This window comes from Oncorhynchus clarkii, chromosome 29 (genome assembly GCF_045791955.1).
Source record: "Oncorhynchus clarkii lewisi isolate Uvic-CL-2024 chromosome 29, UVic_Ocla_1.0, whole genome shotgun sequence".
Classification (NCBI taxonomy): Eukaryota; Metazoa; Chordata; class Actinopteri; order Salmoniformes; family Salmonidae; genus Oncorhynchus; species Oncorhynchus clarkii.
The window spans coordinates 26,643,371-26,668,973 of NC_092175.1; the positions used below are offsets into that span (position 1 = coordinate 26,643,371).

The 25,603-nt window shown below is 41.0% G+C and overlaps 2 protein-coding genes across 6 annotated transcripts; one reads left to right on the forward strand and one right to left on the reverse strand.

The window, feature by feature from the left end:
* The first annotated feature begins 1,272 nt into the window (after nucleotides 1–1,272).
* On the forward strand, nucleotides 1,273–19,760 carry LOC139387868 (sodium-dependent phosphate transporter 1-B-like). Its single transcript, XM_071134168.1, has 11 exons — nucleotides 1,273–1,657; nucleotides 2,922–3,638; nucleotides 3,800–3,940; nucleotides 5,003–5,088; nucleotides 5,380–5,476; nucleotides 11,305–11,424; nucleotides 14,121–14,354; nucleotides 14,514–15,057; nucleotides 16,905–17,090; nucleotides 17,253–17,337; nucleotides 17,606–19,760. The coding sequence occupies exons 2-11, from the start codon at nucleotides 3,278–3,280 to the stop codon at nucleotides 17,765–17,767; spliced, it is 2,016 nt and encodes a 671-aa protein (XP_070990269.1). The 5' UTR covers nucleotides 1,273–1,657; nucleotides 2,922–3,277; the 3' UTR covers nucleotides 17,768–19,760.
* LOC139387869 (uncharacterized) lies at nucleotides 17,686–23,606 on the reverse strand. Of its 5 annotated transcripts, none has more exons than XM_071134173.1 (11): nucleotides 23,498–23,606; nucleotides 23,042–23,086; nucleotides 22,739–22,774; nucleotides 22,524–22,556; nucleotides 22,204–22,227; nucleotides 22,068–22,100; nucleotides 21,914–21,949; nucleotides 21,696–21,722; nucleotides 21,577–21,594; nucleotides 21,357–21,404; nucleotides 17,686–17,773 (listed from the first exon to the last, which is right to left on the reverse strand). In XM_071134173.1, the coding sequence occupies exons 1-11, from the start codon at nucleotides 23,550–23,552 to the stop codon at nucleotides 17,751–17,753; spliced, it is 378 nt and encodes a 125-aa protein (XP_070990274.1). In that variant the 5' UTR covers nucleotides 23,553–23,606; the 3' UTR covers nucleotides 17,686–17,750. The 5 variants fall into 5 exon arrangements, with proteins under 5 accessions (XP_070990274.1, XP_070990271.1, XP_070990270.1 ...); XM_071134170.1 differs by having other exon boundaries at nucleotides 21,914–21,946; nucleotides 23,033–23,086; XM_071134169.1 differs by having other exon boundaries at nucleotides 23,033–23,086.
* Between the last annotated feature and the right edge of the window lie 1,997 nt (nucleotides 23,607–25,603).

Here is a 25,603-nt window from a genome sequence, read left to right on the forward strand (position 1 = left end):
CTCTTGATTATATGTACCTGGTCTATGTGGTGATGCTCTTTGGTAGGTCAAGTTCTGAGTCAGTGATTGGAACAGCTGCTGTATGTTGTCTCCTTTGTGCAGGTTTATGTGATAGTGTTAATATGCTTTCATCTTTTCAATGTGTGCTGAAAAGGGCCTTAGATTGAGGTCTAAGGCACTGCACCTCAGTGTTAGAGGTGTCACTACAGACCCTGGTACGATTCCAGGCTGTATCACAACCGGCCGTGATTGGGAGTCCCATAGGGCGGCGCAAAATTGGCTCAGCGTCGTCCGGGTTTGGCCGGTGTGTTCCGTCATTGTAAATAAGAATTTGTTCTTAATTTACTTGCCTAGTTAAATAAAGTTTCAATCAAAAAAATAGTAAAAGTAGTCAAATATAAATAGTAACGTACAGATACCCTAAAAACGACTTAAGTACTACTTTAAAGTATTTTCACTGAAGTACTTTACACCACTGTAGGAGAAAATTTGGCAATGCACAATATTTGCAGCAAGTGCTGTTGAACTGCATTTATGCCCACATGCTTTAGCTAGTGCAGTGCCAATGTCTGGCGTTCATTATGAATGAAGTAACGCTTCCTATATTTTCAATTCATTTTCCATGATTGGTGATTAAACGTTTGCGCAAAATAAAAAAAGTTGTATAAACAGTGTTTACATTTGTTTATCCAGTATACCACGGATCAGAACATCCCCTCCCTTGTTTTGGGCCCACATAATAAAGGTTGAATAAAAATAAATACATAATGGAAGGGGCATATTAACCTTGATGCAACATTTGGTGCTTTTATCATCAAATGAACGGTCATTATGGACATTTCTGTTTAGCCACCCCGCTATACTGTACACTTAATGACAAATACTGTAAGATTTGAATAAATATTAGTCTGAGCTTAAATATAAGACGACAAAGAAGGTATGTGACTCCACTACAGATCAACCCGGAGGAAAATTGTTTATTTAATTTTTAAAAACACAACACAATTTATTGAGAATTCATAACAACATCAGCCTATCAATCCGCAGTCACGGGAAATAATACATTGTTTACTCAGAATAAAATAAAAAATAACACAATTCTTGGGATGCAGCATTGAAAAAGATACTCCACTCACTGCAAGATGAAATTAGTTCAACTTGGCCTACCACATGCTACTGGAAAATGTGCTGCTTGCCTGTTTTTGAGTTTTTACAATCTATGACATGACATTTTGTGTGGGAATGTGCCATGAAGAGCCACACACAACCAAGTAGTGAAAATTGTCATCAATGAATAACAAGGATACGTTGTAGCTCGATGATTGACAGGTATATCCAGTATGGGCATAAAGGGTGTAACCAAAGCACCACCCTCTGATTCTCCATAAAGACAAGCACCGGCTCGTGACTCAATCAAAACTAGCTTTTACCGGAACTATCAAGAGCTGATGCGCCTGGTTTTTACGCTGAATTTATAGGAATATAACTAAACGGAAAGAGTAGCTACGTTCATATGGTTATTTAGCTTTCCAAAGCTAGCTAAATTTGTTAAAGTTCAAACTAATCGTTTCCAGTGACTGTATATTTCATGATCCCGCGCGCTGGTTATATATTTGTTAGTCTTCCTTTTCATCATTGACTACTTGTGCGACGTGTGGTAAGTTAAACTTGTCATTATTTTCAAATTCACAAATTGTTATTGGTTACGTTTGTAAAACAGTGCGGTTTCAATTTGTAACTAACGTTTGCTCGTATTAAGTACTTTGACAGACTTATTACTAGGTAACTTACTAGTTAGTACATGATAAACATCCCTATAACTAACGTTAACAAAATGTCTATATTACTATGGGAATAGTTCCATCACATTGACAGTACGTTGGCTAACGTTACATCGTGATGATTATGAAATCAGATAGCAAGCGCTGACTAGTTGTTAGCCGTAACGTTACTAGCTTGGCTAGCAAAGCTAATATCATTCATTAGAATTATTAACGCAGCGACGCTAACAATATATAGCGATTACGAAGCATGGCTTGTTAATATGGCTAGCTAGCATGACTTATATGGCACGTATTGACTATTACATGTGTGAACTAGCGCATAGACACATCAATGTGGATGGCTAGCTAACGTTAGACATGGGTCGTGTTGCTAGTGCAAGTCAAGATTGAATGAATGACACGTGATATGCGTCGTTTAACGTTAGATTTCTCGGTAGCTGGCAAACTTTGGATGACTGTTAACCATGTTAAATGTATATCTAGCAAACTTGTGTGTGTGTATTGCATCGTCGTATATCAATGTTCTGCTACGTTACGTTGGCAATTTATGTTATGTGATCTCGCTAAAGTTAGCTTTGGTGATTCTCTTCCTACGAGTGCATCCCCAAAATGGCTTCCTTTATTGGCTTATCTTGTCAGGCAAGCCAGTCTGTACGGTAACCATTGTCATTGCACAGCGAGACATGATTATGGGAAGGAAGTTGGCTCAGTGTCGTAAAGTAGCATAGTTTGCTAACTAGGTAGTTGTATTTATGCTTGACAGAGCAAGGGTTGACGTTTAAAAAATATATTTTTGTTTTCATACTGAAATTCCCACAATTAAATGGCCTGGCCACCCTTTTTAATTTCTATAAAAGGGAGGACATGGTCAGACTGCTATTTTGAGTAGTTTTGCTAAAGTGTTAACCAAGCGTGGAGTAGTTAAGTTATGCTTTTTTTTCACGAGAGTTGAACCCTAGTTACGTTGTAGGATTTGCCTATCATAAATTGACCAGCAGCAGGTCTCTGACTCCTATTGTATAGTCATGAATGGATGTGTTCTGAGGCACACTGATGTGCTAAAGTTGGAAGAACTAATTTTGTTTTCGATTGGAAGTGTTTACATAACTAAGACTTTCTCCAACTGTTGTCTTTCAGGATGTTCTGCCATTCACCTACATTGACTGTTGAACAATGGGTGACCGTTTAGTCTGCATGATAGCCCAGAGCCAAAGAAACCCTAACAAAGATAGTAAAATTACAGGATAGCAATACGCCCACACTTTACTTCACCATAATTTATTTATGTTCAGTCAGGGACAACTCATAGGCTACACCCAGTGAGTTTAGTTAACCCTCAAACCCCTACGGGTTAGGGTCTTGGAAGAGAAGTTACTGTATACACACATTGATACCTCATTTAATTTTGCTGTTTGCGAACATCACATCTATTTTCATATACATTCCCTTATATTGTGAAGCAAATCAATCTTTAGAGAAATCAATCACGCACAATGGTTTCGACAACTTTCGCCACCCTCACCCTGACGGCCACCACACTAGGGATAATGGCCCAGGTCACTGGTGGACCACTGACAGACTACATGTGGCTCCTCATAGTTGGCTTTATCATCGCCTTCATCCTAGCCTTTTCTGTGGGGGCCAATGATGTGGCGAACTCGTTTGGCACGGCAGTGGGCTCTGGAGTGGTCACCTTGCGGCAGGCCTGCATCCTGGCCACTATCTTTGAGACCGTTGGCTCTGTGCTTCTGGGAGCCAAGGTCAGCGAGACCATCCGCAAGGGCATCATCGATGTTGGCATGTACAACGGCTCTGAGCACGTGCTGATGGCTGGCTCTGTCAGTGCCATGTTTGGTGAGTGTTACAAAAAGGGTATTGTAATACATTTGTATGTAAGAACATGGGTTTTATGCCATCTGGATTTCTTGTATGATTTTACTTGTATGTAATGTTGAAACAATGCTTTGTCGCTCCCTGTTCAAGTTGTCAATTTGGCCTTTTATGCTGATTCTCAGGTTCTGCGGTATGGCAGTTGGTGGCCTCTTTTCTCAAGCTGCCGATCTCAGGTACCCACTGCATTGTGGGTGCTACCATTGGCTTCTCTCTGGTGGCCAGAGGTCAACAGGGGGTCAGGTGGCTGGAACTCCTCCGGATTGGTGAGTCCGCAGCTTCCGTTATCCACAGCTTACTTTGACGTCATTGTCTAAGTACAATAGACGGCTGCGTTATGTCGCATGTTTTCCAGTCAGACATGTTGTTTGTACAAGTAATGCCAGTGGCTGGTTGTGCTGAGCGATTAACCAAAATGTAGTTTTGTTTCAGTTAAATAATTGACCAAGTCCATTTTTTATTTAGTTTTTTGTGAGCCCAAGGTGCCGTTTCTCGCTAAAGAAATCAAATCCTTCACGAAAGAAGTCAAGAACTATGTTGGACAGTGGGCTGAGGGAGTTGTAGTTTTCACTAAGCAAATATTGCACCTATTTCAGCACAGAAACGTGATAATTTACGACAATGACCATTGTGCACCTGTTCTTTCTGGCTCAGAGGCGCCTGCTACGTTAGGTTGGATACACACAGACCGCATGAGAGAGGAATGTACACAATGATGAGAGGTGGATAGACAGTTCGCAAAGTATGCCTTCTAAATTTTGAAAAACTAGTCAAATGAATGTCAGACTGCTCTGCAGCATACTTAGGCATGCTAGCCTTGCTAAATAGGATGACTAAAGTCTGTATCGTATGTGGAGCAGTGATGACAATGTCTTGCTGGTTGCTCCAGCCTAAGCTGAGATGATTACTTTAATTAAGGAATGAACATATGTATTAGTGTGCCATTTTACAGTGAAATGCTTGCTTATGAACCTTCTCAACAATGCAGTTAAAAAAAATTAATAGTAACAAACACGAGGAATAAAATAAAGTACACAAGAATGGAGCTATATAAACAGTACCAGTTAAAAATGAAATAATTACAAGCAATATTGTTATTTCATAGTAATATTTTTACTGCTGTCTACCCAATGTGGACCTGACAGAGATAATGGAATATTTTCTAAGTTATAGCAATTGAATGTTCACTCTTTTGGCTCTGGAATTCCCTTTAAAAATCTCTTTAGTTTCATAATGCATTTAACGTTTAAAACCCTAATCGCTCGGTGCTAGTGTCTGGTGTTCTTTCTGAGAGCATGGTGCAATGCTAATTGTTCTAATCTCCGCAGTTGTCTCCTGGTTCCTCTCCCCCCTTCTGTCTGGCATCATGTCAGGTGTCCTTTTCTACTTTGTACGTATGTTCATCTTGCACAAGGTAAGCTGAGTAAAATTCACTTATCTAAATCTAGATGTCCTTACAAATTGTATGAAGCTTCCTGTTGGAAATTGTTGTTGGCTATGTGCCAGACCTTAAATGATGTCCCAAGCCAGGTCATTAGAATAAAGCCATTCCTTGTTCTTTGGAAAGAAGTGTCACTCTCCATGTAATCTCACGGGCCATCAATTCATATCAAATTTACCTACAACCCTTTTCTGCCATCAAATGTAACCTGACATTACAATAGAGAGCATAGTGTTTCTGACTGTTCTGTTTGTCTCCTTGCAGAAAGACCCCGTGCCCAACGGTCTGAAGGCCCTGCCTGTCTTCTATGCTGTCACCATGATGATCAACCTGTTCTCCATCATCTTCACTGGAGCTCCAAGTGAGTATCGTTGGCACACTCTGCCTTCACCTTGCATGCCTGCCTGCAGCCACGGACTAAAATAAACTGCTCCCTCAGCCAGCCAACCGGATCCCCACACTTTTTCCAAACTGTTTACTGTTCTCAGAGAAGGCCTGTTTATTTTAACCTGTTGTGTTTTGGCACTTTTCTTGAGTGTGGTGTGGGTCATAACAGAATGAAATTGCAGAGAGGAGCACTGCACAACAGAGCTGGAAATAGGTTTCTCTTACTTCAATGTCTGTCCCTTTCCCACACGGAGGAGGAAAAATGGAAGTTAACTCGGCCATTGGCAGTCTTTTGATTCTCAGTAGTGTCATTGAGAGCACTGCAAATGTTTAGGTCTGCTATATTGTTCACTTTTTAGGTTTTGCAACTCTTATTAAATGAGCAACCTTTGCTCCTTTTTGTTTTCTTCTACCTACAGGACCGAACAGTTCAAGAAGTCAACTGGCCTGGGCCATTAAATGAAGGCTATAGGCCAGAGTATGCACTGTGTATAAATGCACACTCAGAGGAGACCACATGCAATCAGTCACATACTCTACTGTTATGTCAGTCACACCTACGTGGGGACATTTTAGTCTGGGGTACCTCACATGAAGTTCCAAACAGCGATTGCATTCCAGGAATCCTGCTGTTCAATGAATTCCCACACAACTGAGAAGAGATCAGAGAGTGATTTAATAGTAGATCCAGCTATTACATACTGACATGTTGGCCTACTGTAATCGCACACACTGAGGAGGACGTGTATCCTTACACGTACTGGCACACTTTTAGACTCTGGCCACTGCCTGTAACTGGAGCCAGCTTATTACGAGGCTAATCCTGATCTTTAGCCACCCCTGGTCAGTCACTTCCTCATGTTATACAATGCATTCGGAAAGTATTCAGATCCGTTCAATTTTTCCACATTTTGTTATGTTACAGCCTTATTCTAAAAGGGTTTAAATCGTTTTTCCCCCTCACCAATCTACACACAATCCCTCATAATGACAAAGCGAAAAGTTTTTATTTTTTTATTTTTTTGTTTGAAATGTTAGCTGATTTATTGAAACATTTTTTTAAAGATACCTTATTTACATAAGTATTCAGACCCTTTGCTATGACTTGAAATTGAGCTCAGGTGCATACTGTTTCCATTGATCGTCCTTGATGTGTTTCTGCAACTTGATTGGAGTCCACCTGTGGTAAATTAAGTTGATTGGACATGATTTGGAAAGGCACACAGCTGTCTATATAAGGTCCCACAGTTGACAGAGCATGTCAGAGCAAAAACCAAGCCATGATGTTGAAGGTATTGTCTGTAGAGCTCCGAGACATGATTGTGTAGGCACAGATCTGGGGAAGGATACCAAAACATTTCTGCAGCATTGAAGGTCTCCAAGAACACAATCGCTGCCATCATTCTTAAATGGAATAAGTTTGGAACCACCAAGACTCTTCCTAGAGCTGGCCGCCCGGCCAAACTGAGCGATCAGATGGGGGGGTGGGTTTTGTTAGGGAGGTGACCAAAAACACTATGGTCACTCTGACAGAGCTCCAGGGTTCCTCTGGAGATGGTTGTTCTACTGGAAGGTTCTCTGCAGCACTCCACCAATTAGGCCTTTATGAAAAAGTGGCCAGATTGAAACCACTCCTCGGTAAAAGGCACATGACAGCCCGCTTAGAGTTTGCCAAATGGCGCCTAAAGGACTGACCATGTGAAACAAGATTCTCTGGTCTGTTGAAACCAAGATTGAACTCTTTGGCCTGAATGCCAAGCGTCACGTCTGGAGGAAGCCTGGCACCATCCCTATGGTGAAGCCTGGTGGCAGCATCATGCTGTGGGGATGTTTTTCAGCAGCAGGGAATGGGAGACTAGTCCGGGTCAAGGGAAAGGTGAACGGAGCAAAGTACAGAGAGAGCCTTGATGACAACCTGCTCAGGACCTCCGACTGGGGCGAAGGTTCACCTTCCAACAGGACAACGACCCTAAGCACACAGCCAAGACAATGCAGGAGTGGCTTCGGGACAAGTCTCAATGTCCATGAGTGGCCCGGCCAGACTCGAACCCCATCGAACATCTGGCGAGACCTGAAAATAGCTGTGCAGCGACGCTCCTCTTTCATCCTGACAGAGCTTGAGGATCTCCAGAGAGGAATGGGAGAAAAATACAGGGGTGCCAAGCTTGTAGCGTTATACCCAAAAAGACTCAAGTCTGTAATCGCTGTCAAAGGTGCTTCAACAAAGTACTGAGTAAAGGTTCTAAATACTTATGTAAATGTGATATTTCAGATTTTTTTTATGCAACAATTTCTAAACCTGTTTTTGCTTTGTCATTATGGGGTGTTGTGTCGATTTGATGGGAAGTGAAACAAAACAATTAAATCCATTTTAGATTAAGGCTGTAATGTAACATTGTGGAAAAAGTCAAGGGGTCTGAATACTTTAAAAATGCCAGTGGCTGAATTTAAGAATTCAAAATAAGACCGGAGTCCATGATTAGTCTCTTTCCCCCATTTTTATTTTTTGCACAGATCATTCCGGTGCAATGTATCTAAGTGGGTTATACTATTTCAGAACACATTTCAGCTGTGTGCTCTTATTAAATATTTTGTCCTTGGCGGAACCACTGTAATCGCAGGATAAGTAATGGTTAACACCAAAAATATATATATATTTTTTGCTGCATTTCTACCCCAAGTTGTAAAACAGTGTAGTGGACCTTGTCTGCTAGTCTAATACAGCCCGTGTTAAATTCAATGGGTGATTGAGGGGGGCGGAGTCAAAACAGAACTGTACATTTGGTCTCCTGTTTTAGAACCACATGTTCCTCTGGTTTTACTTTAACATGGGGGTGTAAAGGCACAAACAATGTAACATGACTTTCCTATACACAATATAGCCAATCCTAGTGCCAGAGACTCCAGTTAGAACTAGTGAAAAGTGAGTAACTCTGGCAATAGGTCAAGAGAGGATCATTTTGAGGAGAGACTTTAATCACCCTGACTCCTCATTTTAGCGAAGTTCTAGTCAGTCATTCAGAAGCTGTGCTGTAACGCAAGGTTTCCCAACTTGCGATCCGTCCCGTGGATAACTTATTTGTGCCCCATGTTTTCTGTGCAAAATTTGTGTATTTTACATAAGTGTATTGTTGTACATAAGACTTTAAAAAACCCACCACATCCGCTACAAGTGACTTGGATTTTGGAAATCTGTTCCGAAGTATAGCTAGGCATAATAGCGACGTGTGATCGTATACAAATCTGAGGAAGGTTTTGAAGTGTTTGTCAAATTATCTGTTTGGGCTTCTTGCGGTCAATTTGTAGTCTGCTAATTAGAGTGCGTCTGAATCTAGTTGATGATCCCTGTAGAAGGACCATAGATTGAAAAGCTTCGCCAACAGAGGAAAAGTCGAAGTCATTAATGTATATGACCATGTCAACATTTTGACTACATTTGTTTTTGGAACCAAGCAAATACTGGTCTTGTTACAGAAATCTAATGTATTTCTTCACTTGCATAACCTGCCTGTCTTTCACTACCAACTGTGTACTTTCAAACAACATCCATAAAAAAAAAAAGAGTGATCCAGTGGACACCCCCCATGTCCCTGCATTTCAGTATGCGTTAGCTGGAATGTACATTTTCTGCTTCGGTTCCCCTTTGAAAAACAAACGGCTGGTGGCTTGGTTGCTTAGGGGACACACAAAAATCAGTCAAATAGAAATGCGGATAACAGTGGAGAAGCAGAGAAGGTGTTTATTAAACTGAGCTGTGATTCAGAATACACGTGGTGTGTATGGTACTTCAAATTACTAATTATAAACTGGGTGGTTCGAGCCCTGAATGCTGATTGGCTGAAAGTTGTGCTGTATCAGACCATATCAGGGGTATGGCATTTTTATTTTTTACTCTTCTAATTCCGTTTTTAACCAGTTTATAATAGCAATACGACACCTTGGGGATTTGTGGTATATGCCCAGTATACCACACCCTCTCAGGCCTTGTAGCTTAATTAGACCCTAATAGGCAAGCAACAGTAAGTTAGTGCCGCTGAAATAGTTTGCGTAGCCAACTTTTTATCTTCGTGCAGTTAGGAAAAGCTGAGTGCAAAACCTTCAACAGTATCTTCATTGTTACTTTTTTCAGTCTGTCAACATTTTGGTTTATTCAACTAGTTTGTAGGAGTGACACAGACAGGGACAATGAAGAGGATAATTGGCCAAAGCCACCAGCCCAAATATACAATGAGTCATAAATGGTTATTTAACTGTTGCTGCCATGAGGGATGGGGCTGAACCGCTGCTGGAAAATGACAACAAACCATGTTATTGTGTAAAGTAGGCCACGGGATGCAGAGGTTACAAGGGAGGGGTTTGGAACGCAGACGTGGTTAAATTCCACTTCCTGAGCCCTAATTCATCCCACTGCGTAAGCTGTGGTGTGGACGCCCCTTTGTGTGGCTCAGTTTTAAAATGACTGGGTTGGTGCTTTTAAAAATAAATAAATAAATTCTCTGGCGACGTGATTCACAAAAGGCCATCAACATGGAAATGTTCTTCTGCACATATTGAATAATACAGACCCCATTCTCTCCTCTTTGGGGGCCACTTTTTGGCCACTCTTAATTTGGCACCAGCCCCCCCCCCCCCCCCCCCCCCCCCCCCCCCCCCAACAAATGTCTACCGGCCGCACCTGTTTTGGGCTGTCCCACAGCCAGCCATTCGAGACTAGTCTAATGAAAGAAGCCTCAGCCGTTCGTGAAAGAGAAATTATATCACCCCCATCTCGTTCCCTCTTCCTGGAGGGGGGTGAGTTTGTTGCGTAACTAAATACACATTGCTAATGTGCCACGGCCTGTGGTCTTCTCTCACCGAATGTGAGGGTGGGTCAGTAGACTACACAGGAGAGCGCATGGCACACTCTGCCCTGTAACCAACACAGACTCACTGTTGTCTCTGGGCCTTGGCCTTCATTTCCTTTTGTTTGTTGTTCAAATCCCAGTCTAGAGTTATTTATTTATATTACGCGTGGTCAAGGTCAACTTGCATTTTCACGCAGCACTTGTTTTTTTTTACTCTGACCATGTTGCTAACTCTCCAACATGTCGCTGGCGGCTGTTCCCCAAGGGGGATCTGTAATGGTCCTTCTCCCTGCCAACAGCATGCACAAGACTACGTTGACAACCTCACACACACTACTGCAGGCTTGGCACCCGATGCCCTTTATGCTCCAGCGGACACTGTTAAAGTACATTTGAAGGCCTCATTTTTTTTCTCTCCTCCCCAAGTCCTCTCATCTAGCCTTCTAAGGCAATCACTCACTGTCCATGTGTAGTTGGAGGCCGGGGTCCATTTGGGTCGCAGCGACATCCCTTGTCATTCACATGCTCTCGTCCATGCGGCATTGCGTAACTGTTCTATGGGCACACACACCATATTTGACTGGGATATTTTGCTACTTGCTGTGGTTCATCCTTGTAGCTAGTGGTGGTGTATGTGTTTGAGGTAGTACTTAATTTTTCCCTGGAAATATGACCATGTGCAATTAATCGAAGAATTTGCTTCCAATTGATCATTCTAGCATTTCACCGTCTACGTTTAAATAGTTTTTTTTCTCTGGACTCAACGTATAATTTAGAAATATTTTGTAATGTAAACATAAGAACAGGCTTTTGTAGTTCTACCACTTATAGATGTGGATCCAGATAGACTATTTAGTCACAATGCCAACTGTTTTCTTATTCTTTAGGAAGGTAGTGCCTGCTGACTTGTTTTTCAAAACTATCTTTCCTCTCTCCGTTTCCCCTTCTGTTACTCCAGTGCTTGGATTTGACAAGGTCCCATGGTGGGGCACACTGCTCATCTCTTTGACCTGTGGTGTGCTTACCGCCCTGTTGGTCTGGTTCATTGTTTGCCCACGTCTCAAGAAGAAGATTGAACGTAAGTCTCAATATTGTTTTTCTTTTGTTTTGGCACCCTTGTTATAAATTGTTTTATTTTGGTAAATAAGTTTTGAGTGTAGTTAGATTGATGCATTGCATTAGGCACTGAACAAGTGTCAGGGATTCAAGGGAAATTTCACAATTTTTCAACTACATTTTCATCTCCAGGGTGACCCCAACATTAACATATACTGTGTGAAAATGGCTTGTTTTTTTAGTTTAAAAAAAAATATGGTGGAATAAAAGTTAGATATTTAACCAATTATGGGTAGGCATTGCCTACTAATTATCTAATTGCTTGATGTCATTGGAAACGCTTACCTTTCTGTCCTTTTTATACAAACCATGTGCTATTTACACATGTTGGGGTGGTGCTGGAGATTAAGTAGACAAACTGAAATGTTCCTTTTAATACCGCACGTGTCTGGCCTCTCATTCATGCCTATTGTTTAATCCAGCAAATTCATTCAGGGCAGCAGATATTTGTATCTTTTACACATGAATTCTGTGTGGTGACTTGTCTTAGAAGTTGTCATTTTTTGGGTTCCAAGGTCAGACTGTTTTATACTAATCTGCTTTAAATTGATAATGAGCTTAAAATGCAGGCGGATAGTTGTGCTGGTCAAAAGTAGACCCTTCTATTAATAGTGCAAGTCAATCGTGTCACATGATGTTCTGAAAGCCAGGATTTTAAGTTAAAAACCCTTTCTTAAATAGCCTCCCTTTATCTTAACTTAACTATAAATGGCCAATGGTGCATCTTGTGAAAGGGGAAATGCATGGGATGCTGAGGTCAATCTGGCTGACCATGAATGAACTGTCTGGGATGGTTCTAGTCCATCAGACAGAGGCAGCCTAATTGGATCATAGCGATCCACTAATGGGCCTTTACCTCCTTGACTAGAATAGCCATGGGTTGACTTAAGGCATTGACGCGATGTTAGCACTGCATCACAGGGTTAAGACTGTGCGGGTGACTCGACTGCCGTGGCTCTAGTCAAATAAACGGCTAGCGTCTCTGGGAAAGTTTTGCTGATGCAATCAGGTTAACTGGCTAGGTAGCAGACAAATGATCAGATGACCACACAGTGGCCATATGTTTGCATTGAGTATCTGATTTGGTCTGAAGCCATAAAGTAATGCATGATACATTACATCTCAGACCTTATCTACATAGGCCTACCTGTGAAGGTTTTAGTCGGTAGCACAATGTAAATATAAACACGTCATTGTCAAATTTTATTGGTCATATACACCTATTTAGCAGATGTTATTGCAGGTGTAGTGAAATTAGCCCTGGTTATGCAATTCCAATGTGAACCTTAAATGCTGAGGCGTATAAGAACCATACGTGCTCTTTAGGGATGTATTGGTCCCCGGTTCAAACCTTTTAAGATACAACTGCATCAGTCCGTGGACCCCAAACCGTTCCAAATGTAGCATGCATCGGTCAGAAAATGTATACCCAAGTTACAATTCACATTTTTGTTGCTCATATTACTTTTTTTCCCCCTACCTTTTGAAAATAACTAATCTTTTGTGACAACTGATGCATCCTCTCCTTCGGTGACGAGCTAAGCATATAACTGTTGACAGTCATTGATCGACAAATCATTTTGCATGCCGAACAACCCTAGGGACCATCAGTAGCCTAGTCAGACTGCGCCCAGCTTCGCACGCTTACTAATGCAAGGTAGGCAGCCTGTTCCTGGTATTCCACATCTGCATGTCACCTTCAGCATTCAAACACTAAAATGGCCTGTGTGATATTGAGCTTTAGTTGAGTGGCAATTTTTTTTTTTGTTATCTATACGCTGTTGAATTGTTTTACTGGAATAGAAGTAAGCTACCGGAGACTACTCATCTGGCTATACCTGCTTACAATAGATTTAATTTAGACTGTTCAGGTTCACCATCAGCAATAATTTTGGTAGTTTGTGTAAATCCAATCTCTGCATATGGTGTTTTGTTTTTTTAATATACAGGGGGAAATTGATAATTTCATGGTGCTGAGGGAAACATGTTCATTTTTTTATAATCAATGTCTGTTCACTCACTTGAATTCCATTTAGTTTGTTTTTGTGAGCCCAACGTGCTGTTTCTCCAGAGAAATCAAATAGTTCTTGACTCCTATTGAATTATGTCGTACGCTGGGCTGAAGAGTTGTAGTTTTCATTAAACAAATATTCAACCTAGTTCAGCGCGTAAATGTGGTAATTAACTACAATGGCCATAATCACTGCGCCTGTTTTTTCCAGCTCGGACACTGTTCATATGCATAGTCACTTTAACCATACCTACATGTACATTATACCTCAATTTGCCTGACTAACCAGTGCCTGTACATGGCCTCACTACTGTTATTTTTCACTGTCTTTTTACTGTTTTTATTTCTTTACTTATCAAATTTTTATTTTTTACTTAAAATCGCACTGGTTAGGGCCTGTAAGGAAAAATGTATTCGGTGCATGTGACAAACTTTGATTTGGTCTGAGTGGATGTTGCGAGAGGTTTCGCTCTTGACAAAATCAGTCCAAAATTATTGTTTAAAATTTACCGTTCCTGTATCGGAGCCCATGTATCAAATCGTCTTGAAAGGGGAAGATGCACATCCCTAGTGCCATCTCATGTTCCCTTACTGTACCGTGTTTGGACTTGGCCCAGGCAGTCTAATTCCACCTTGTTCCCCTCCAGGAAAAATCAAGTCTTCCAGCCCCTCTGAGAGCCCTCTGATGGATAAGAGGGAGCTGAGGGAGGAACCTGTACCCTGTACCATCCTGAAACCTGTCCCTGAGGAGCCCCCTTCACCCCCCTCCCCTGTTGACCCAGACTCCCCCTCCCAGCTTCCCCAAGAGGAGCGCAGGGTGACCTTTGACATTGGAGATTCTGATGATGGTGACAATAAGGAAGGCAAGGAGTCTGAGAATGGTAAGTGTGAGTCATGGGGAGGTTATGGCTGTCTTGGTAAAGTGAGAAAATTGGATAAAAATAAAAGAAATCTGTAAATATTAAGTAATTCATTTTCCATGACTCACTGACTACAGAGCTTGCTTGCACTGTTCCTGACTTTTACATATTTTTATTCAGTCCAAAAAGTGCAGTTCAGTAATGATGTGCAGTTCAGCAACGGCCCAGCCCACGTCCCCAGCAACGGTTACAGCCAGTACCACACTGTACACAAGGACTCTGGCCTCTACAAGGACCTGCTGCACAAGCTCCACCTTGCCAAGGTAGGCGACTGCATGGGCGAGACTGGCGACAGACCCATCCGCCGCAACAACAGCTACACCTCTTACACCATGGCCATCATCGGCATGCACGGGGACTTCCGGCCCAAAGAGGGCGAGTTCCACGCCAGCGAGGACAAAGGTACAGAGGAGAAGAAGAAGCGTGTACGCATGGACAGCTACACCAGCTACTGCAACGCTGTGGCTGAGCACGGGGCTCCTGAGGGCCTGGTGGAAGCAGAGGTGACTCTGGAGATGGGAGAGGAAGATGCTGGCAGCAGCCGCAGCTCTCTGGAGGAGGATAGGCATGACCGGGACCGCCCTGAGGTCTCTGAACTCTTCAGGTTTCTCCAGATCCTCACTGCCTGCTTCGGCTCCTTTGCCCATGGAGGCAACGACGTCAGGTAGGGAGATGTTCCATCTTGGATGAATAGTTATATATACAGTGCCTTGCGAAAGTATTCGGCCCCCTTGAACTTTGCGACCTTTTGCCACATTTCAGGCTTCAAACATAAAGATATAAAACTGTATTTTTTGTGAAGAATCAACAACAAGTGGGACACAATCATGAAGTGGAACAACATTTATTGGATATTTCAAACTTTTTTAACAAATCAAAAACTGAAAAATTGGGCGTGCAAAATTATTCAGCCCCCTTAAGTTAATACTTTGTAGCGCCACCTTTTGCTGCGATTACAGCTGTAAGTTGCTTGGGGTATGCCTCTATCAGTTTTGCACATCGAGAGACTGACATTTTTTCCCATTCCTCCTTGCAAAACAGCTCGAGCTCAGTGAGGTTGGCTGGAGAGCATTTGTGAACAGCAGTTTTCAGTTCTTTCCACAGATTCTCGATTGGATTCAGGTCTGGACTTTGACTTGGCCATTCTAACACCTGGATATGTTTATTTTTGAACCATTCCATTGTAGATTTTGCTTTATGTTTTGGATCATTGTCTTGTTGGAAGACAAATCTCCGTCCCAGTCTCAGGTCTTTTGCAGACTCCATCAGGTTTTCTTCCAGAATGGTCCTGTATTTGGCTCCATCCATCTTCCCATCAATTTTAACCATCTTCCCTGTCCCTGCTGAAGAAAAGCAGGCCCAAACCATGATGCTGCCACCACCATGTTTGACAGTGGGGATGGTGTGTTCAGGGTGATGAGCTGTGTTGCTTTTACGCCAAACATAACGTTTTGCATTGTTGCCAAAAAGTTCAATTTTGGTTTCATCTGACCAGAGCACCTTCTTCCACATGTTTGGTGTGTCTCCCAGGTGGCTTGTGGCAAACTTTAAACAACACTTTTTATGGATATCTTTAAGAAATGGCTTTCTTCTTGCCACTCTTCCATAAAGGCCAGATTTGTGCAATATACGACTGATTGTTGTCCTATGGACAGAGTCTCCCACCTCAGCTGTAGATCTCTGCAGTTCATCAAGAGTGATCATGGGCCTCTTGGCTGCATCTCTGATCAGTCTTCTCCTTGTATGAGCTGAAAGTTTAGAGGGACGGCCAGTGGTCTGATACTCCTTCCATTTCAATATTATCGCTTGCACAGTGCTCCTTGGGATGTTTAAAGCTTGGGAAATCTTTTTGTATCCAAATCCGGCTTTAAACTTCTTCACAACAGTATCTCGGACCTGCCTGGTGTGTTCCTTGTTCTTCATGATGCTCTCTGCGCTTTTAACGGACCCCTGAGACTATCACAGTGCAGGTGCATTTATACGGAGACTTGATTACACACAGGTGGATTGTATTTATCATTAGTCATTTAGGTCAACATTGGATCATTCAGAGATCCTCACTGAACTTCTGGAGAGTTTGCTGCACTGAAAGTAAAGGGGCTGAATAATTTTGCACGCCCAATTTTTCAGTTTTTGATTTGTTAAAAAAGTTTGAAATATCCAATAAATGTCGTTCCACTTCATGATTGTGTCCCACTTGTTGTTGATTCTTCACAAAAAAAATACAGTTTTATATCTTTATGTTTAAAGCCTGAAATGTGGCAAAAGGTCGCAAAGTTCAAGGGGGCCAAATACTTTCGCAAGGCACTGTGTATATGTATGTATGTATGTGTGTATATATGTATGTGTGTATATATATATATATATATATATATATATATATATATATATATATATATTTATATTTCTGGACTAGCAATAGGGTTGCTGCCTCTGTATGTTCATGTAGAGGGACTTTTTGTACCTGATTTAATATTTTAGTAACCCAGTCTCTTTTTTTTTCTCCTGCAGCAATGCCATTGGTCCTTTGGTAGCTCTGTGGCTGGTTTACAATAGTGGTTCAGTTAACTCCAGCGCCCCGACACCCATCTGGCTGCTGTTGTATGGAGGAGTTGGCATCTGCCTTGGTCTCTGGGTGTGGGGTCGCAGGGTTATCCAGACCATGGGCAAGGACCTCACCCCCATCACTCCCTCCAGGTATGTGCCAGACATCACAGAACTGACTAAATCAAACATTCAAATGGCACCCTTATAGCATAACATTCCATACAGACATGAGACTTCATACTATCTGTGAAATTAGACACATACACGGGCAGAACCATCTGGTGACTCAAGCCTGGTTTTCTTTCCCTTCAGTGGTTTCAGCATTGAACTTGCCTCAGCCCTGACCGTTGTGGTTGCCTCCAACATTGGCTTGCCTGTCTCCACCACCCACTGTAAGGTAAGCTGTTCAGACTCAGACACTGTGGTCTGATGCAGAGACATGAAGGGGAGTATGCCTTAGTAATGTGAGAGGCAGGGAGCAGTAAACAGGATGTCTGAATTTGGTGGTTCAAACTGGTTCTAATTTCCACTTCTTTTTTTCTTTTTTTTAACACTCAAACCAAGATTAAAAACTGAATCCAGTCTGCTACTGTTAGGGGAGTGTTGACCATTTCTTCTTAATGGGTCATGGATTCTAATTGGTTAACAAAGGTCTGTGTTGCCAGGTGGGCTCTGTGGTAGCGGTTGGCTGGCTGCGCTCCAGGAAGGGTGTGGACTGGCGTCTGTTCCGGAACATCTTTGTGGCCTGGTTTGTTACTGTGCCCATTTCAGGCCTGATCAGCGCTGCCATCATGGCCCTCTTCACCTACGTCATCCTGGAAGCCTAGGGCTGCCTGCACCCCATAACAGGGGAGGAGAGAACAAGTGCCCACTCGTGATGGGGGGGGGGGGAGAGAGAGAAGGGGTTGGAAGGTGGATGTAGCCTGCTAACCCCATGCCAACACACCGAAGGAGGGAAATGCATAAAAGATGTGGTAAAAGGAAAAAACCGGACGTTGTGAAATGGGCCTGTGGTTCTTGGCTGCATAATTTCCAACCTTAAGTTATGATTGTGTTTGTTTATGCGCCAGATCACTTCCAATGGGAACATTTTTGTTTGTTTTTTTTCCTGACTTGGCAGAATTTCTTTTTCAATGCTCATGATCTTGTAAAAATAGCTAATCAAATCAAGTTTAAATTTTTTTCCTATACTCCACTACTTAATTTTTTTTACCGTGTAATTATGTACATATACCATGTTCCTGTTTTTATAATCTTATTTTACAAGTTTGGATGACAAAACAACAATTACAACGCAGTATTAGCCTTTAGTGACGCTTCTATTTCGCCTGTCATACATAACACATGCTCAGAGTAACTTAGAATAAACAGTATATTTTTAGGTTGAAAGTGAGCTTATTGGTGTTCTTTCTCTACCTTTTAAATGCCATTGTCAAGAGAATGTGTTTGTCTTGTCACTCAACAATTTTAATAATTGTGTGTACTTGGAACTGGTTGCCTTGTTTTTCCTTATGTGCATGGGGAGTTTCAGTTTTCCCCTTGCCATTTGCTGAATGACCTGAGTTTGACTGTTACTCAGCCATTCTACAGAGCCCTTGGTCTGTAGATAAGTACAGGAAATGATGTGCACGCCCCTCAGAGCTAATTCTCTCAGCTTCCCCTCCGCTTTCTCAACTTGTTACAATGATCCCTCAGGTTTTCTGTACTTTCACTATATGGTTCTTGTGAAAGTTATTCTAAAGAAATTACAAATGTTATGCAGTGTCAGGCAACCTCATTTAACTGAAACCTGCTCAACAGGAAACCAGACTGAGTAGAGGCTGCATTTGACAGGCAAATCCATCCCTTCGTCATTGTAGGTCAACAACACAACACCTGGTTGTGGATTAGACCCCTTTGTCTATCCAGTTACCATAATGCTTTTGTTTTGAGCATAGATGGTGATACTAGGCGACCTGACCTCTCACCTTACAAAGTTGAGCTCCCACCACCCTGGCTTTTGGGACATCATTATTTAATTGGGAAAATGGCTAAAATGTCTTCACGACATGTTTATAAATTGTCAAACAGTACAGTCTATTTTTAATCTGGCAGGTTGATAAAGACAATTGTTTTTTTAATGGGATCATTGTAAAAAGTTTAATTTCTCAACCTTTTCCTAATTGTTTTGCTGCAAGAAAAATATCTAGTACCATAAGTATCTATTCTGGGTCTGCTTTGGTGTTATTGATGGTGATGGCAGACCTTTTACCTGAAAACAAGGTAAATCTGAATAAATGGAATGTTGGTAAATGTGGGGAGAGACACTTAAATGAGGTCCTTAGATTTCCTGTTTAAACTTGATTGCATCAAACTAGATGGTGTAATGCGTTAGTTCTGCTCAAGCCTTCTGTAGTCTGTTTCGCAATTTAGCTGCAGAATTGTAATTTGCCTGTACTGTTGGTCTGTGGAATGTGTACTTGCCAGCACATCAGGTTGCTCTTGCCACCCTCTCACAGCTATGTTTTATGTGTGGTTGATGAGGTTAGTGTGAGAGACATCAGGTTACTACCCTGAACCTGGTGGATGTTTTTGACCTGGGTGGTGTGTGTGTGTGTGTGGACCTTGCCCAGATGCTCTGTTGGAAAGAGGGGGGCATGCATTGCTGCTGTGATGCCACCAAGAGTTGCGGTACTGAGCTGCTGCACTACTAAACTCATTTAGAGTTATAGTTGCCTTAATAGTTTTTTTTTTTTTTTTTAAGGCACCAAAGAAAATACTGGTTTGTTATGCACAGACAGAATACATTTGGAGGAAAAAATAAATAAAAATGGAAAGCTATCATGTTTTTGTATTTTATGTATTCAAGATGTTTTGAAAGACTCACTTTTCAAACCATTACATTCTAAATAAACCTCAATGGCCTATTGCATAAGGACGGAGTCTCACAGCAGTGAAATAGAATGGGGAGAGATTTCTCTTTATTGACGGTTAACTTTTTCGCTGCACAATGTTTTTCGGGTTCTGTAATAGAAGATGGGGGTAGGTTTGCAAGTGCTGCCTCCTCACATGATGCCTCCGGCAGGCTCACTCTACCTCAGCTGTGACGCAGAAAAAGTGAGAATTGATTCCTTTGTTTTTATGAGCATTACACACACACACACAGTGTATCCTACTCCCTGCAGGAGTCTCAAAACCATTCTAGCACAGAGTTGCTTAGACTGTGAAAAACATTGATTCAATAACACAAGGGCCCCTTTTATGCCCAGTGAAGTGCATTTTTCAGGTTAACCCGGTGATCTAGAAACTAGTTGTAAATTATTACACAACATAATATTAATTTGTTTTCAGGGTTCAAGATCCAGAGCCTTAAGAAGATGAAGTGCTGAACATGCAGATAAGGACCTTGATTATTGACCTTGGTCCTACAGTTTGTCAAAAATGTGCCTGCCTTGACTCACGCCGTTCCTTTCCTAGCCTGTATTTCGGGTCCAGAAATAACCCAGGACACAGCAGATGATACAGAATAAATCAAGCACAGATAAGCATTTGGGGACAGGTGTCTTGGAGTGCCCTAGATGTCTGTCCTAGATACACTAAAAGCAAGGGTGCCAGCATTCAAACAATCAATCACGTTGCCAGTGTCCTGTTCAACTAGTTTAACATCAGTGACTCCATGGTCTGGGTCAAAGTCTCTCCATGGAGTGCTTTGGTTATGAGGTCAACTCAATAATGTCTAGCTCTATGATGTGATTTTCCTCATCAACTCAAAAATAACTATTGACCTTGAACATGTGTATAACATTCATATTTTTATGCGGACTCCGACTGGCATAGTTCATAAAATGTGTTTTTGCTGTCTGTCTATAAAATTAGCTTGTTAATAACTATAAAACGATTAATAAACAACATGTTATGTTGATATGCTCACTACAAAGCATAGTTTTTGGAACAACAAAGATGTCATTACTTGTTCTCATGGGTGTAATAAAAACATTTTTTTACTGCCAGGATGTGCCTGGCTGCTGTTATATAGCTGTGGTAAAGGAAGTTATGCGTTTATTGTGTATTGTAAGATTCCCGTTTTATCAGATGGAAATGTTGAGGGGAAAGCCCTGATGAAGCCATTTCCTTTGCATTTGATTTCATCCCACTTGGGACGCTGTCTGAACCTGAACCTTTACATTTTATGAGCAATGGTAAATGTTCAACAATTTCAACAACAGCTAGAGCAAACACATTTTTATGGAAGATGGATACTAGCCAGGTAAAATTAAGAAATTGTCACTGTTTTTGGCTATGTCCTCGAGCTCATTTGTGAAGAGAAAAAAAAGGGGGATATTATATAACGTAGTGTATGTATCTACTACCAGAGTCAACAAGACCATTGTCAGTTGTTCAAAAATATTTACTAACAAGTAGATATTCATATCCTACCTAGATTTGTAGTCTCATCTGCTTCTTCAACGTTGGCTTCAAGGTGTTCTGGGAAGGGACAGAAGATGTTAACATATTATTGTATACCAGTGAGTGAATGGCTGGTATTGTGTTTCATGTGAGTTTCAAATGTTCTTTGGATATTTTGTGTTACTCAGAGAAGAAGATTCTATGAAATGTAACTTGAGATAACATGAGACTCTGAAGGTTCTATGCGTACCTCGCTTTTGCCTCATACCTGTAAGGAAACAGAACCCAAGGTTGTGAGGGTGTATTAGGAAAAGTCCTGCATGTGTTATTACATGAGACATTTTGAAAAAGACAGAGGTAATTACTCACCATCTACATCTTCATCAGACTCAGACTCTGTTGGAGAACAGGAAACTTAGGCTTATACATGTACCTGAATGAATCTAAAATATATATATTTTTATAGTTATAACTAAAGAACCAAACATCAAGTGAATGTCTCGCTAACAAACACTCATGTCGGTCTTCTAACACTTTATTGCCATCTACAGGTGTCTTTAAACACTGTCCGTGCAACCTTTCCTTACCATGTTGGTCTGCCTCAACGTTTCCGTCTCTGTCTGCTGGAAAACGACACGAGTAAAGTTATAAGTAATCTAAACAAACTATGGAAAAAAACGCGTGCCTGTCAGTAACCAATCTTTTCCTGTGAGTGTTGTCATATGTGCCATCTGTTCTTACTCATGTCCTCTTCCTGAGTGTCATTCTCCTCCTCTGTAAACAAAATACATTCAATAAATTATGAATAGGCCTACATTTACAAAAACGTATGGTTGATTAATACGTATGCTTGTCAACAGCAGACTTCAGTGATTACCAGTATTTTCATCTTGAACAGCCTCTACCATAGACAGAAAAAATACATTTGTTAAAGGAAAACAAGAGGTGAAATTGTATTATTTCACTATCAATGGGCCAAATGCAAAAACAATACAATGTCCCCTAATTAGTTTTTAGAAGGCTAGGATTCCCTTACCAAAGTACTGTACATCCTCACTGTGTGCATCATCTTTAGATGGCAATATGGAAGGTATTGTTCTTTCATTGTGTTAATTAAAATGATTACAAATTATTTGCTGGGACAATTCTAGACAGGTTATTAACCAGAATCGTTGCCTGTGTCACTGTGTGTCTTACCACTCATTTGAGCTGCTTCAAACTCCTCCTGATCTGAGGACAGAGAAAGGCAGATAAATGATGTTGATTAATGCAAGCTTTAGCACTATGAGCCATCAGTGCCCCAGAGTAGATTAAAAAAACTCCAGTTGAACTAGATTTCAGTCAAAGTCATTGCAGTTGTGCGTGGAGCAAAAGCTCTTCTATGAGTGTCTCTGAGACATTGATCATTGTACCTCTCTTTTGCAGTTCGCTTAGCTGCTCCAGCCCCACTGGAAAAAGTGAAAAAGTGACATGAGTTTTCTTTTAACACAAACACTTTTTTTATGTCTATTGATACTGTGCTGCTTTTAATGTCTGTGTGTTGTGCTTTTATGGTGTATTTACTGGTCATGTACTGTACGTATTGGCTGGCGCAATAAAATTTAATAAAGTACTATCTTATCTTATTTTATCTCATGCGTTGTCAGAGAGGCATTGCGCTCAAAAACATCAACATCATCATCTTCATCCATCATGGTCTTTCTCACCTTCCTCACCAAATGTGTCTTCTTTTTCTGCCGATTCCAAGGATGCGGTCAGAGCTGGGGATGTCAGAAGCAATTTAATGTCAAATTTGATTATAATATTAGACAACACAACATAGATGTGATGATATCCAACCCCCCCCCCACCACCAAAGAAAGCGCTGAATTGGGAGCATAAAGAGTGTGCGGGCCTTATTGTTCTTTACTATTATAACCAGCCAACTCACATTTCCCTCTGGCATGTTATCAATTAAACATAAGGATTCAATTGAATGCCAATCACATAAAAAAGACTGAGGGCCTTCTTTACATTACCATCGCACAATACATCATGAAACAGCATTGCAACTAGTATCAGCAGTACAGGGCTTCATCAAATGCCACAGCTGACTGATATTTAAACAGAAATATATTGGAGAAGTTTAAAACATTATGACATTGAGAAAATAGACCACACAATTCTCATACCAGTGTGGAATCCTGCTGCAGCCAAAAAGAGGAATATGGGCACTCCGACTCTCATCTTGGCTCCCTGGTTGGTTATAGAAGGTGCTATAGTGTCAGTCCAAACTGGGTATTGTGTTTTTGTCGGTCATTGGCCCATTTATACTTTCTTTTTCATCACATGCTTTGCATGGACAGGCGGCTATGGTACCATTGTCCCTCCCTACCTAGGGGCAGCTGGGTGGCACATCCCGGCCACAACACAGACGTGTCATTATTCAGGGTGTGAATGCCACCCATTGTCGGCTCTTCTGTCAGGTGCCCCTTTATTTGGGGTGCTGGTGCGTGTTTGGAAGGGGGGGGGGGGTCGGACACTCTCCATGTTGTCAAAAGAAAATCTAATTTCCTTTCTGGAATAACATTTTTGTATTTTTATTGTGTATCATTGAGGCTGTGTTCTGATGCGGGATACAGACCACCTCAGTGAGACAATTCATCCATTGTGCACACAGACCTGATGATGTCAATTTTGGTACAGAGCATTCCGTTTTTATTCTAATTTGTTTGGGAAAAGTGAATGATATCTGTATGACATTTGAATCCCCCAGTCATATCTTGCAGTATCATTGCTACTTTTTTTCACAGTGACACATCTGTGTTATCAAGCAATATGACCCAGCTTTTAGTGACCAATGTCCAGTATTGGGAAAGCTACTTTGAAAATATAGTTTACCAAGCTACCAATTACTTCACACTGAAGAAGTTGAGCTACAGCAAAGCTACTCTTAATAAAAATATACTAGTTTGTTTAACTAAAGTTACTTTGAAAAAGTAGCTCACTACATCAAAACTACCTCATGACAAATGATCATGTCTAATCTGTAATGTAATATACTACAAAGTTAAGAAACATGACTGCATGAACACATAACTCTGCAGTCAGATGTTAACAGTTTAGTGCGACCTGTGACAGCCTGAGATTTAGTGGGTAGTTGTAGTAGCAAGCTACACGGCTTTGTTAACTAATACAAACACTACGAAGCTTTGAATTTAGTTAAACTACCACCAAGCTATGGCAAAATGTAGTTAAATTAGTAGTTGAATTACATGTAGTGGAACTACTCCCTAGCACTGCAAATGTCACAGAGCAAATGGCCTCATCTGCAAATAGAAAAATGTGGTTTGGGCTCTCAATGTCCAGTTTGTGAAGAACATGAGGCGATTTGCATCTTCGGGCCTGGCAGGGCATGTATTGAATAATTAAAGATGACATTCATCTCTTCAGTGTGTTGGCTCTTTAATATGATAGGAAACAGTGATTTCAAGTAATTTTATTTTAGCTGAAAAGCCATAGAAAACTATGTCAAATAGAGCATAAAACATATCACAATTACAAATTCTAATTTCAAAATGGTCTACAAACGCTTGCATTTGATCTGTGCCAACTTCTGGGATTCAAATCAGCTGGTCTCAAAATACTCTCCCTCTTCCATCAAATATCGTTTTTACATGTCTAAACATTAGGGACTTTGCTGTAAAAGCATTCTAACAAAGTGCACTATCTACTATGGTTGTACAGTATCACACATTATCACAAAGAAACCCTAAAAACATCTAAAAGTTCATTAGAAAGGCTGAACCAACTATGGTTATTCTCAAACTAATTCTAGACAAATGACAGAGAAATGTGTAATTTACCTCCCAGAATAGAAGACAATTATTTTCTGAAGGATACTTGTCACTCACAGTAAAATAAATGTACTTTGTGTTCTTATACTTCACTTTGGTCCCCATGGAAGACTCGTTTTATGGTACAATTTGCTCATCGCATACATGACAAAAACATTCCAAAAACAGAGACTAAATATTTTCTGAAAGCAAGTAGAAAGGCTGATTCTCAGATGTAAAGAGCATTGCTTAGTAATTTCAAAGGCACAATTTTGAAATATCTAAATACACTACAGTACATTTTCAAACGACATCAAACGACATCATGTGATCAATGTGAATATGCAGTCTAATTGCTTTAATTACATTTCTAACATGAAAACATTTTAAACTAGAAAAAGTACAGGTGTTTGTTCTTCATGGTTGTTTTCATCATTGTACACCACCAAAACTTTTCCAATT